General features: G+C 37.0%; 1 protein-coding gene across 2 annotated transcripts; it reads right to left on the reverse strand.

Annotated features, from left to right (window-relative positions):
• Positions 1-1,744: 1,744 nt before the first annotated feature.
• On the reverse strand, positions 1,745-13,973 carry LanB1 (laminin subunit beta-1). 2 transcript variants are annotated; one of them, XM_029309273.2, is made up of 15 exons: positions 13,626-13,973; positions 12,966-13,103; positions 11,035-11,109; positions 10,700-10,786; positions 10,048-10,273; positions 9,549-9,851; positions 8,807-9,369; positions 8,442-8,621; positions 7,842-8,167; positions 7,132-7,542; positions 6,687-6,882; positions 5,977-6,423; positions 5,108-5,615; positions 3,664-4,747; positions 1,745-3,495 (listed from the first exon to the last, which is right to left on the reverse strand). In XM_029309273.2, exons 2-15 carry the CDS (start codon positions 13,027-13,029, stop codon positions 2,533-2,535), a joined length of 5,433 nt encoding a protein of 1,810 aa, XP_029165106.1. In that variant the 5' UTR covers positions 13,030-13,103; positions 13,626-13,973; the 3' UTR covers positions 1,745-2,532. The 2 variants fall into 2 exon arrangements, with proteins under 2 accessions (XP_029165106.1, XP_029165107.1); XM_029309274.2 differs by lacking the exon at positions 10,700-10,786.
• Between the last annotated feature and the right edge of the window lie 1,092 nt (positions 13,974-15,065).

Here is a 15,065-nt window from a genome sequence, read left to right on the forward strand (position 1 = left end):
ACCACAATAAATCGCAAGGACAAAGATAAGTGATTATTTTAAATTGCAGATCTTTAATGTACAATATACAATAGTGCGCAAAATGGAGAAGCTATATATATGAATAAGATAAAATATAATAATCTCTATATAATTAAAGCATTATTATATGGATTCGTCGAGATTGTAGTTGCTTCTTTTTTCTTCTGGCAGTTCTCATTAATTTCTCTAATGTTACAGTATTGTAAAATATAATCATGCGTAATATGTAATATGTCATTAAATATTATTCTTTTGATTTAATCATAGCGTAGTTTCATTCGTTTAAGAGAAATTCTCAAATAAAATATTTGCTATAATGTATATGTATAAGGTTTGAAATTGTGCAATGACAAATCTTGTTTTTTCTTTCGTTTTCGTTTTTATATTGTCATTAGGATAATAATTCTTTTCAGTGTTAAACGAAACATTAAATGTTGCGCAAACTTTATAATTATGTCTTTTCTACTGCATATGATAATAATTATAATAGTAATAGAACATTATATTATAATCATAATCTCGTATATATAGTATATGATAAAGCGAGTTATTGACTTTAAAAATTAAGTTCTTATTTTTTAAAGTAAAGATATGCAAAACATTAGATAATATATTTTAACTGAATTATTTACAAGTTTAATTTTATCCATTTCTAACAAAGCTGAATATTGCTTTAAAACGTTAAGAATAAATATCTATCGCATTTTTTATTAATTTTGCTATTTTAAACTTTGCACTTTTATTATTTGAATTCATGCGACATAAGTTTTCATCGCATACGTATTTTTTTATTAAATGATTCAAGCAGACTTATAAATTATATAACGTATATTTATCAACAGGAAAAGCCCTGTCCTTCTCAAGATCATCGATGTTTGGGACTACATATAATCCATCATTGAAATCTGCCCAGGATCATTTTGACAACGAGACTGAATTAGAGAATTAATTAATTATTCTGAAAAAACTAGTATAAAACGAAATAAATAAATTATTAAACGAAACTGCTTCAATAATCGAAGAGAGCTAGGTTTTTTATGATTTATTTATTACAAAAGACAGTTATATATAAATTTTTATTAGTCTTTATAAACTTACTTTTTTGTAACTTTCTCTTTGTCGTAAAAAATATGTTTGATATACAAGATGATATTTTGATCAGAAATACAATAAGAATAGATTTTTTTAAAAAATAGTTTACAGTATTTTATACATTACACAGTAGTGCATCTCTACATGTTTCCAACTGTAAATTATAAATTAGAAAATCGAGTAGTTATTAAAGAAACAAATTATTTTATAGTAATTTTACTTACCTATGTATAAATTTGCCATTTATAACTAACATTATCTAATATAGCCGATTTCAACAATTTATAATTATTTGATAATTACATGATTTTTTTCGTCAATCTCTTCCTCTTTGTATATATTATTTCTTAATTGACTTTTTGTTATTTTTCTAGAAAAATTTGTGATTAAAATCATAAGCAACAAATGCTAAATTTATAAAAAAGAAAAGAATATTTCTTATAAATTTATACGAATGTAACTTTAGATATTTACATTTTGGCGTGATCTGTAATTATTTATCGGCACTATAATAAGGCCACCTTAAATTTCGTTCGTTGAAATATACATATAGTGAGATGTGTATAAGTGCAACATATTGAAAATATTCTGCAGACGTTTTCGATATGGTATAAAATTGTATCGCAGAATATTTATATGGATATATCTCTGAATTCTGCGTTATATTTATTTTAGTTATTTACATTACGTGGGACACTCCTATCTTAACTGTACCATCTATGGAATACTTCGCTGCAGTTTATTTCTCGTTTAAGTACCAAGTATAATATAAAATAACGTATACATAGATCAATGGACATAGAATGTATATAAAGGTAAAAAAATGTTGTTATTATGATGTGAAGATATAGAAAGTTTGCTAAAGAGGGATTTGAAAATTTAACGAAGCTAATGAAAATAGAGGAAGTAGCGTCTTGCGATTATCGCTTCAAAGCGACATATTTTGCAACTGATACATGTACGAATCAATTTTTTTACAACTACTAATGGCCCCTCCATTTACATTTATGGCACTAATAATCTCTCTTTACCTCTCACAGAATATAACTTGCAATTGCAATACAATATATATGTATATGTAATATACAGTATATAATATGTATATGCAATATGCGCATCTGTTTATATAAAAATTGGAGTAAAAACCATAGTTATTGCACAAGTATAAAGCACCGATCTCTTATAAAGATTTAAAAATTTCTCGCAATAATAAGAAGTGGACTGGAAAGGATCTCGCCTGTAAAGCGAGCGATTTTATATTGCCGAGGGACGTCGGTGTGTTAAATATATAATAATGACTGAGAGAAAACAATATAGCCACGTCGTTATCGCACGTATCCGGATGCTTTACAGACGAAATTCATTCGAGAGATACGTAATAGACTAAAATACTCCCGTTACTAATTGCGACAAATCGTTTCAAGCGTAACACTGTCTGTGCGATTTTCGCTCGATCTCCGCCAGGTGTCTCTCCATTTCCATCGTGAGCGCGTCGACCTCGTTCATCAGATCTGTCAGTAGTCGCTCGTTATCCTTGTAAACGCCCTCCATGCCGTCCAAGTCTTTGGATTTGGTCGACGTGTCCGCCGTCAGCTCGGAGGCTCTCTGTAAGAGCCTCTTTGCGCGCGAAATGTCGCCCTTGCTCTTGTTCACCCTCTGATTGAGCGACTCGTCCGCTCTCTTGTACTCCTCCGCGAGTTTCTTCGTCTTACCGTCGATCAGCTGCGCCTCGTTGGCGACCTTCTTCGCTTCCACGCCGATCTCCGTCAGCACAAAGCCGTTTTTCGCCGATTGCGTCTGCAGCTGCTTCAGACGACCGTCCAGGGCGTCAACCGAGTGGGTGGTGCTGTTGGCTTGGATCTGCGCGGCCTTTGTCAGCTCGGCGATGTCCGCCAGGTCTTTCTGAGACTTGGACACGTCGGCTTCCGCCTTGTCGATTGCGTTCTGCGCCAGATGTTGAGCCGTCTGCGCGTCGTTCAACAGCAGAGTCACCTTGTTTGCTAAAACCTGTTTCTCCAGGGCAGTCTCCTTCGCGCTATTAGCGCGTTCCTTGAGATTGTGAGCCAGACGAAGATCGTCTTCGGTATCGGCGAGTATCTTCTCGGAGTCGGTGAGCGAACCGACGATACTTTTGATGCGATCGGCCAATCGCGTGATTTCGTCCGGCTCCAGCTGAATGTTCTTCCCTAGCACTTCGTACGCGAGATCTCTCACCATAGCCGGGGTGGGCTGATCCTCGTCCAGAGTGCTCCAAATACGCTTTGTTATATCGGACAGATCCTTGGTGATCTTGTCCGACCGATTGCGCGCGTCCCACGCGAAGTTGAAGGCATCTTGAGCGTTGGATCTCGCCGCTGTCGCGTCTTGCTTGATCTGACTCATCTGGAAAAATTCATTAATCAAATATAAGTTGCGAAGAAATGTTAAAGTTCTCGTAAAATCTCTATATATAATCATTTAGGGCCGGTTGTTCCAACCTTAATATTTTTTTATAACTTATCTGAAAAGAGATGATTAAAGTGTTTAGTTAATTTGTTTAGCGACACTTACATTACGCAACAGCTGCTCGGCCTCGTCTTTGTGGCTCTTGATCTTAGCAGCCTGCTGTTTGGCGACATCCAGAGCCTGATTGGCTTTGCTAACCGCGCCGACGTCGCAAGACAAACCTCCGCAGAAGCCGCAACCCGCACCACCGCAAACGACACTACAATCCGTCTCATTGCTGCCGCACATCTGCAGATTTAGTTCAGGTATATTCGTACTGAACGTCTTCAGCTTCTCGTCCAGCTTCGTCAACGACTCCTTGTTCCTCTCTTGCGCTTCGTCTACAGAGGCGCGATTCTTCGCCAAAAGGTTCTCGGTGTGCTTGCGGAAACGCTCCGCGTCTGCCAGTACGTTGCTGGTGTCGTTCGCCATTTTCTCGGCCTGCCTGGACTGCTCGGCCATCTGTTGGGTCACGTTCAGGGCACCCTGCACGTTCTCCTCCTGCAATCTGGTGGCGTTCTCCCGTAGATCCGCGGCGGTTTCGTGCAGACTGTTGGTCCTGTTTCGCATATTCTTCAGCGCGACGTCTGCGAGATTGACACGCTGATTGAGAGACTCCAAGAGATTGTTCGCTTCGTTCAATTGTATCGACGAATTGGAGATATCATCCACTAACTCATCGGCGAGGTCGCCCAATGCGTCCAAGTCTTGGGTCCTGATGGTGGTGTTGCCGATCAAATTCCGGACCTCGTTCAACGACTCCTCCATGTCGTCGAACTCCTGACTGTAGACCCCGGTCGTGCCGACTTTCTGTATCCTCGAAGCCTCCTGGATGACGGCGTTGGTCTTGTTTCGGAGACCGTCCAGAATCAGATCCCAATTATCGAAGCACTCGCCGCATGGACTGCACTGCGGTGCCTCGCCGTGATAACCGCGATCGCACTGGTCGCACTTTTCGCCACCGATCCCCTTGTGACAAACGCACAATCCGTTCTCTCTGTCGCACTGCTGGCTGGCGGAGCCGATCACGTCGCATTCGCACGGATAACACTCCACGTTCGGGTTGCCCCAGAAATTTGCCTGACATTCATTACATCGTCTGCCGCCGAATCCTGGCCTGCACTCGCAAGTTCCGTCGAAGGGGTTGCATCTGCACATCAAATTTATTCTTATCGGCTCTGCTTCTTGCCTCAAATTAAATTATTCAAAGAAACAGGCTGACTTTTTTCAAATCAGGAAATTAATCTTAAATATAACATTATCAAAATAAAAATTTTAATTTAAAGAGAAATAGTTTCTTGAAAAAAAGGTAGTGATTAAATTGCTTCGGTATTAAATTCTTCACTTGAAGAAATTAATGTTAGATCTGTCACAGATAAAATACTCAGAAAAAGTATTTGTAGCAAAAATTAATATAAGTTAAATGAATTTTGTCGCACTTAATGATACACACAAATAAATATCTCCTTTCACACTCATAAATAATAAAAACCGTGCACTTTTAACAGACCTGTCTGAAACGCTTCCGACTGCATCGCACTCGCAAGGATCGCAGCCTTGTCCGCTGGCTATCTTCCAGTGATTCTCCTCGCAGGAATCGCAAAGCTGTCCTATGACATGTGGCAAACACGGACACTGTCCGGTACGATGATCGCACGGTCCCGCGGTTTTGTCGGTGCCCAGGACGTTGCATCTGCAGTCTTGACAGTCTTGTTGAAGGGCGTCTCCGTAGAATCCGGCTTTGCAGATCTCGCAGTCGTGACCATCGGTGTAGAACAGACACTGGAGACAATGACCGGTGTGCGGGTCGCAGTTACCGGGTCGACGTAAATCGGTGTTATTGTTGCAGTTGCACAACTCGCAGCTACCGCCGGGTATTTCCGGATCACCGTAGAAATTTTCAGCGCAATGTTCGCATCGGGGGCCGGAGTATCCGTCGAAGCATTCGCACACCACATCCTGCGTTATAGAGTCCAACGAACAACTGTTGGCGTAGGAATGACCGGATTCGCGAGTACCTGTAGCGTAGCAAAAATAATTATATTAATCTTTTTTATTATTATTTATAGAATAAAATATATATATAATAATATGCAGATAATAACAGAGACAGGATGTTTAAAATTTTCGACATTCGAATAACTATTAGAGTCTTGTGCAAAATATAAATAAGTGGCTAAGTGTTATAAACTATAACAGCTCTACATTATTGTTATTGAATTAAAAAACATATTAAATCTTTTTATCACCAAAAGGAGAAAAAATATATAAGTTACATATGCAGCCAACAAATCTTACACGTTTTACTTCGACAAAAGAGAGAAAATTAAGACACGTGAAAAAATGACTAATCAATATAAATCTTTGAGTTGTGCTCACCTGGACAGGGACACGCTCTGCAAGGTATATCCACGCCGATTCGCGGGTCGCCGTAAAAATCGTCGACGCAGCGGTCGCAATTGTGTCCGGTGGTGTAATCTCGACAATTGATGCAAGCTCCGGTCTTAGAGTCGCAGCTGTCCGCGTGTCCGTTGCACTCGCAGCGTTGGCAGTGCGGGAAGTTCCAGAAACCGGGCTCGCACTGGCCGCAAGTTCTGCCGTAGGTGTTGGGCCGGCACTTGCACCGGCCAGTCTCGACGTCGCAGAAATTGTCGAGGGCGCCGACGCCGTCGCAGTCACAAGGGATGCATCCCTCGGGCCCGAATCCATATGTTCCTGGCGCGCAGCGGTCGCAACGTCTGCCGACCACGTTCGGCTTGCACGGACACAATCCGCCGTAGTTCTCGCACAGAAGACTGCGGGAGCCCGTCGGGTTGCACTCGCAAGCTAAAATTTATTATTCCCATATTGTGAGAAAAATGATCGGGTTGCATTCGCAGATTAAAATTTATTATTCCCATATTGTGAAAAAAAATGATCGGGTTGCACTAGTAGGCTAAAATTTATTATTCCCATATTGTGAGAAAAAAATGATGGGGTTGCACTCGCAAGTTAAAATTTAATATTCCTATATTGTGAGAAAAATTAAATTTTTTTATGTTTAATATAATGATAAAAGAAATGTCGTAGTGTATGACGATTGAACTTACAATGAGCACCATCGAAAACGTAATAGCCGATGCTATTCTGATACTTTTTGCAGATGTCGGGTAAGTTACTCCACACTTTGTTGACGTCGTTAAAGAACTCGTTACAATGATACCGTTCGTATTCCTGACGACGTAATTCGCCCAAACCCGGTACTTTGAAGAAAGGTATCACATCTATTTTCGGTTTTAAAACAATCTATAAAAAGCACAAATAATATATTAATATTTTATTATTTAAATATCTAGAAAGATATCATAGAAAGTCTTTTAATCATTTAATTTTGAAGTTTAAATAATTATTTATCTATCTTACATTATATTGATATACATTTCGTACTAATATAATATACAATTTGGACGTATTATTCGCGACTAGATATGTGTGTAATTAGACAATATATATATTTTGTAATAATTTACATAGACAAAATCATATGTGTATTACCGAATCGACCAAGATGGAGGCCGAAGGCGTGTCCACGTGGCTAGTGAATTTGCGGAGTTGCAACAGCAGATTATATCGTTTTCCCGCTTCCAGACATACTGATGGTTGTGCCACAGCGCTTCTCGAACGTAAGGGCAATTGTGTCCACAAACGATCCTGGTCAGGTCTCCAATCGGCACAGGGTCCATCAGGATCCGGCGGACCATCCCTCTCGAGAATGATTTGCACATCCTCCCAGACTCCCGGATGCACCGGTTCGTATCGCAAGATGACATCGTACCACATAGATCTGCGAATATCGTCGATAGTGAAGTTCAATACCGAGCCTTCGAGGGCTTTCATGAAACCCGTCCCGGTCCACGTGCTATTCCTGCCGTCACGATAAGGTTCCCTGATTACCACTTGACAGTTCTGTGAAAAAAGAATTTGCACATTTCGATCTTGAAACAATTTCGAGATTCAAAATGAATAATTAATAGTTTTTAAAATTTTAGAATCTAGACAAAAATATTTATATTTTTTTTTACTGAATATTTATCTACACATTCAATTGAATTTAATTTCAATTCTTTCATATTGATTTATATAATTTCATTAATATTTGTATCTTTTTTACATAACTTGAAGTAACATAATTAAAGAAAGCAGTCGCTATTATTAATAAAAAAATATTAAAGTCAACTCAAAATTCTCTTTGAATAAAAACTCACGTCAGTAGCTCTGGATAACTCTCCCTCGTAAATAAGAAAATCTAGCGAGCCGGTATAATAACTTTGTTCCGGCTGATTGCAGGTTCTTCCGCTGACGTGCGGTCTACATCTACATTGGCCGGTGATAACATCGCAGGAATTCTCGTAGGAGCCACCCGGGTCGCAATCGCAGGGTTTGCATCCGTCCCGATCCTCGGAGAGTCCCCAAAACTCCGGCAAACATTGATTGCAGTCGCGTGCGGTGACATAACGCTTGCACGTGCATTCGCCAGTTATCACGTTGCAGCCCTGATTGTCGACGGTGCCCAAAATGTTGCAGGTACAAGCTATAATTTAGATAAAGAATAATCAATTTTTGCGGCATGATTTTTGAGAACTCCCTATCGAATCTCTATAGAAGATGTCAAGATAATTTTATTGGATCCACAAATCGCGTTAAAGAAAAGTATACTAATGAGTTTAATCATTAAAGAAATAGTCAACTTGTGTGTGTAGAAGAATAATGAAGGCTTCTCATCTTACATATATAATTAAAACAAATGAAAAATAGATGCATTATTTTTGTAATAGTTTGGACAATTATAATCATCATTTCTTTACCTTGACAGCCCTCGAAACTGTCGGGATCAAAGTTCCAGAAACCGTTTTTGCAACGGTCGCAACGACGTCCTTCAACGTTTTCCTTGCAGTGACAGCGTCCGGACTCGTCTCCACTGAGAGGATCCGTTCTTGAGTCACATATGCCGTCGTCCAAGGATCCACCTAGGTCGCAGTCGCAGGCTGCGGAAGAGAAACATTTAGAAATTTATTTTCCAATCTCCAATACATTATTTGCATTTATCTCTGTTTGTAATATTGAAGCAGGTAAGAAATAATGATCTTATATAAAAGAAACTACATTATATAAAGAAGATAAAACACATTATATAATGGCCGATGTATAAAGTAATGAATCGAAAACTCACGTTGACAAGCATCTATATCGGAGATGTCTCTCGTCATGTCGTGATAGTAGAACGGTTTGCACTGTTCGCAATTCTGGCCCCGCGTATTGTGCTGACAGTCGTCGCAGACTCCTCCGGACACTCTTCCCGATCTTTCGTAAACTGCTTCGTCAAAGTGACACGAAGTGGTGTGATTGTTACAGTTGCACGGTCGACAGGCGTTCGTCTGTTTGCCCACCGCGGGTTTCCACGGCAGATCGTTGTAAAAGTCTTCGCATGTCTCGCAATTGAGTCCCTTGGTGTTGTGAGTGCACTCACATCTGCCGTGGACCATGTTATCTTCGTCGACGACCCCGGGTAATGGCAAACATCGGGAAGCGTGTCCGTAGCAGGAGCAGGATCCACGAATCACCATATCTTGGATGGCGTAGTAATATTTCTCGCGAATTTCCGGTCGATCGTCGAGCAAATCGTCACCTAGGGTATGCAGCCTCGTCATGTTGATTCTGAGATTTGTAATCTTTAGGAGATTCTGCACTTCCTTCGAGTACGGATTGTCAATGTCCAAGTTTCGTGGCAACACCCTGAATAATAATTCATAATTATAATAATGAATTGCAAGCAAACGAGAGTTTAAGTAAAAGCGTGGTTTAAATCAAATACATAGAAACGAAAGAACTTAAAATCTCCACTGAACGAATGATGAGATATAATTGATAAATAATAGAATAATTAAGGAGGAATTCTTTAATGTATCTCTTACCTGAAAATTACATCGCCGCCAGTGGACGGTGCCACAGCAGAATATCTCGTCTCGCAAATGACGTCCGTTAATTTTTGGGGTTGATGAGTAGAACTATTTGGGAAATAGTGCTCGCAATTGTGAGCGAAGTACCGATAGACTTGCCAGGTCTGCCCGAAATCGTACGATCGTTCGATCAGCATGGCAGCAGGTCGGAAAGTTTGGAATCGAATGATGATGTGCGTGAAGTGAAACTCCGCCTCCAGGTCGAAGCGTATCGAGACATTCTCTACTCCGTTCTCGGCTTGCCACCATCTCAATGGTCTGCAATTTTTTTAATCATTTTAAAATATACATATGTATCTGTGATTTAATATACATTATACTTTTATCATTGATTTTGATTACAAGAAAGATTATATTATTTATTATTACTGAAAAAATAACTAGGAATGATCACAATCATTTCTTACACTTTTATATTGTACGATAAAGAAGCGATGACAGAAAGTAATCTTACGTGCTGACAATGTTCTCGATATTGTGCTGCTGCTTGTACAACGACGCGTCGCAGAAGAAGCATTTCTTTCTCTCCTTAAGATGGGAAACTATGCAGAATCTTTCGGGACCGGAGAGGCCGCACGTCGACGAGGCGCTCAATTTATCCTTACGACCGATCAGCAAGTTTCCGGTTGCGGGATAACACGAGCTTTGCTCGCAAGGATGTGGTCTCTTCACGTGAGATCCTGCATCAAAAAGGGTTCTAGTTATTTTTTCACAGCTCCATACTCGTTGATTTTGTTAGACACCGATTGCATATCGATACATCATGCCGATATGCGTTAGGTATTACGAAGGAGGACACGGTTTCCCAGTTACCAGTTAGTTTGCGTCGATTAGCGACACCCTTACCACATTACATGGGAAGACATTACAATATTACCAATATCTGGTGAACATATTTACATACCGACGTCCATATCAATTAAGAAAATAAACAATTAATACTACGTTTATATCAGGGGGACGATGCTTTATGGTCAATCATAACAGGGGATCTTCATTAGGGATCTTTTACATGTATACCAAAGTAACTACAGGGTACGTGTATTTGCCCAATATTTTTCGAAGTAATGTGTCACGTGTATTTACGCTTTTGTCTACGCAACTACCTCTTGACTTGGGAATGGTCGGCCCTAGCCGATTATGACGCTCTGTCATCACCTCCATAGGTGACATATCGCCTCTCTGCACCGATCCTATAACACCTCCGTTTTTATTTTCGTATATTTTTGTGCATAATTATATTTAAGCGCGAAACGTCTTAATTGTCGTAAAAGTTTAATTGTATCTCTTTGTCGTTTGATAATCTTTAATAAGAAGAAATATTATAATGATGCCGCGAAAGATAATAGTCAATCTTCTCTTATGATTCTTTCATAAGAGACACGCAATAAAAATTATATTATGTGAATAAAAAATAAATCTGAAAAGTTTAGAGTCTTACCTCTGGATGGTAGTAATCTTTTGGCCTCTGTTGAAATGTAATGATCTTTCGGTCCATGTTGAGAGTTTACAGACCCTTCGCAAATAAATACACACATTAGTTAAATGACAATTTAATACACTGATAATATGATAACAAATATTAAAAATAATAATTAATAATGAACAAATTAACAAAAGCTATTTTACGAGCTAAGTATTGGATGGAATTTATTTTAAATTATATATCTATAATCCTGAGATGTGGGACGTTTCGACGCTAACTTGCGTCTCTTCAGCCACAATATATTAAATTTACAAAAAGTTGTTACAACATCACTTCTTCTTTACAGTGTCAAAGTATAGACAGGTGTCATTTGAAAGTATCTTTACTTTAATAAATACGACATATAGGTTTTTAGAGTTTCACACATTTTTAACACAACTTATATACACCTTCATATCTTGAAGGACAGATACGCAATGTCTATATTATTAAGTTGGGTTGATATTAAATATAAGGTATATAATTTTTAAATCAATATGTGATGCAAATAGAGAACAGAGCAGAATAAAATAAAAAATAAAATAAAATAAAAAATAAATTACACGAGACGCATGAATTGTCTACTCCTATTATCTTTAAGTTCCGGAGAAATAATGATTTTATTTAAATATGTTTTTTTTAGAAAGTATGATTGTTTCAAACGCTGCTAGAACGAGTCAGTTATTATCAAGAGATGTTCTACTGCCGGTAGAGGCTATCGCGAGAGACTGCCGGATGTTTACGAGAGAAGACAACTCTGGAAAATATCTTCAAGCTCTCAATGAAATGTAGGAAGAGAGGAGTGGAGCGCGAGCTATATTTTACTCTTAAATTCTATGATGATTCGTCATTTTTCTCAACAAATATCTCGAGATAGATTATTTTCTCGTAATGAGAAAAGCTTTCAATATCTAATCTTTTTTTCAAATCATGAATATCTCAATACTTAATTTTAAACTAATATTATAAATAAAAAAATTGTAAACGATGTTAGGTCCGAAATGATGTTTTTTACATCTTTGATATAGTGATGATTTCTGTTAGAATTTACCTTGAAAATTATAGTAATCGTGGGACAATATGACATTGAAAGAATTTTATAAGAGTTTCTCCGATTAATATTTATCACAGTAAAAATATTAATATTTACCACAATAAGATACAAAATATGTTTGATTAATTTTATTATGTACATAGTAAAATTTATATATATATATATATATATATATATTGATATTTGTTATTGTGCTAAATATTAATCAAAGAAACTCTTATAAAATTCTTCCAATACCATATTGTCTCACGATTAGATATGATTTTCAGGGTAAATTCTAAGAGAGAATTCTCGCCTTGCATAAGTATGCAATTCGTTTCAACATACAATTGCTCGTCGTTATTTATCTCGAAGAATCTTAGAATCGAAAAATATATACGAGGATATATACATATATTTACTGAACAGTTAAATTTTACAAGCCGAAATAAGCTCGCCGATTTCAAAAGGAAAGCAGGTCGTGAGGTCGTATTACTATCTAATCATATATGGATAAAATATCTTCTCATTACAGAGGAAATGAAATGGGATGGAACGATATTTCGTCCATCTAAAGAATAATAGAATTTTTATGATGTTATTTTATCTATACACATGTAATATATAATAATACATAAAATTAGGGCGATTATAAAATATGGCGCGTTAAGTGCAAGCAGCCTTGAAACAAAATCGAAAAATTGTAATTCGTCAAAATATATATTTTGAGTAGATCAATTTTTGAAAAAATTCGGCATGTGTGCAATGTATTAACTAATTAACTTCAAGAAACCTAACATTGAATTATTTTAAGAAAAGATTATGTACATTATTATATCTATAAACGCATATATATATATTGATTATTACATACCTGTTAAAATAGTAAGGGTAATTAATGCAGCGATGGCCAAGTATTTATAATGAATAAGAAGCATTTTTCTGATTTTTTTCTACCTCCGTCTTTGTGGATTTTTCGTTAAGCCATGGACGATGAGATTCAGAAGTTTTTCTACAAAAATAAAATATAATTCCTAAAATAATATAATATAGAATCGTTCAAAATATAAAAAATTCAGAGTGATATTTATTTAATCTGTACTTAACTTGTCATAATTTTATTTAGTTTAAACAAGCAGATATTTTATCTACATATGTGCAAGAAATTTTTAAGAATAATTATTACGCTATGTTTAAATACACTTTAAAATAAGCAGGGGATAACAAATAATCCTCCCTCTTAATTTTGATAATTATTTAATAGTCAATCCAGAGCAGAAATATAAAAAAAACGCGTACGCAAATGATGAGATCAGCTGATAATTATCTCAGAATAATTTTACACCGAAGAGATCCTATAAGTTATAAAAAATTTAAATTTCGAAGCAGAGAGTCTGTCTCTCTCTTGCTTTTTCATCAGGTAATACACAACAATCAATGTCAAACACACTTCCGCACAACTATAGAGCGAAAAACTATTTTCCATTGCAATTAATATTGCAAAAACCACCTCTTTCTCTCTAATGGCACTCACCTACGTTAAATTTACGCGCTACTTTAAGCCGACGAGATGTTTCTTCTTTCCTCGAGACAGGCGCCGCTTCGAAGTCTCTTGCACTCCGAGATCTCACAGCAACGCAAGTCGAAATTCTCCTTCTGAATTCAACCGAAAACTCTCCTTCAGGTCGTGTCACTGAATCCGATTCCTTTTTCACGCGCCACACGCAGCCTCGCGTGGCTCGACGGAGTTTTCTGACAGGTGCGGGTGCACCTATACGGAAAATTCGGAGGCGGAAAACGAAAAACGCGGTGCGGACGCGCCTCGTGACGCGTTTCTCGCTCAGTGAACCTCGGCTTGCCGAGTTGTGACTCTGCTCTGAGAGGTGCCCATCAGTGCCGTACATAGGGTCGTGGAGAGAGGGAACGAATGGACTTGAAAAGCGACTCGAGTGGGACTGAATAGATCGACAGGCCGTTGGATAAGTTGGAATTTCACGATTTCGAGATATTTTTTTTAAGATTTTTTTCAAACATATTTTTGCTCTGTGTTTTTGGCTAAGTTTTGTGTACAATTTTTTAAAATATTAATTGACTTACTGTTGAGTTTCAGCGACTTTCTTTTATATAAGATATAAAAAAATTAAGTACTACATTATTGAGAATGTTTTTAAATATATCGTCAATGTAATAGAAATATATTATTTAAATAATTTTTAATTTTAAGGAATATTTCGTGAAATGTGTCTTCATTTATAAATAATTTTATTGGATTATATCTCTGATTAATATCAATTATAGGACAGAATAATAAAAAAATATTCTTTTTCTTAAATAAATGGGTATACTGTAAATCGTAGAGGTTCTTTTATCACAGGTCAACGTTCTATTCGCTTGATATCGTACTTTTTGTACGCGTTATATTCAACGTCTGTACAGATTGAGAACTCCAAATTGTTAGTTGCTCCAATCTGAATACTTGAGAGTCACACGATACTTTTGCACGCCCGTTATATAGATGATGCTTATAGTACTGCACATGTGCAGCACAGTTGGTGTTTCTATGGTCTTTTATACAATCTGTTGTTCGAAAAGTAAACGAGGGATTTCTCCTCACATATAAATAATATTTCACGTGCCAAATTTTTTCCATTCACATTCGCGAGTAAAGTATTTTGATATCTATTAATATTAATTAGCACAAATTTTTTTGATTAAATTTAATCTTAATTTCTGACGAGGCAATTATGTGTTATATAAACAGAAGAATCAGCTTCATTCATTACATATAATCTAATAAAGAGATATCGTGAATAATTTTTATAATGACGAAATAAATGTCTGGTAACGCATTTTTTTACCATATATTATATCAATTTTTCTGTAATAAAAATTATATTTAATGTTTGAAAAAAATGCTTTTAAATTTGAAAACATTTAAGAAAATACTGCATGTCCATACGCTATATATACATAT

This window comes from Nylanderia fulva, unplaced genomic scaffold (genome assembly GCF_048542155.1).
Source record: "Nylanderia fulva isolate GAGA-0341 unplaced genomic scaffold, ASM4854215v1 Scaffold4, whole genome shotgun sequence".
In the NCBI taxonomy this organism is placed as follows: Eukaryota; Metazoa; Arthropoda; class Insecta; order Hymenoptera; family Formicidae; genus Nylanderia; species Nylanderia fulva.

Coding starts and splice junctions, on each gene's coding strand:
- LanB1 (XM_029309273.2), bottom strand. CDS start 13,029: ATGCTTCTTATTCATTATAAATACTTGGCCATCGCTGCATTAATTACC. Junction 10,274..10,699: donor GACCATTCCCAAGTCAAGAG/GTAGTTGCGTAG, acceptor TTTTTGATGCAG/GATCTCACGTGAAGAGACCA. Junction 3,496..3,663: donor CCGAGCAGCTGTTGCGTAAT/GTAAGTGTCGCT, acceptor GAATTTTTCCAG/ATGAGTCAGATCAAGCAAGA.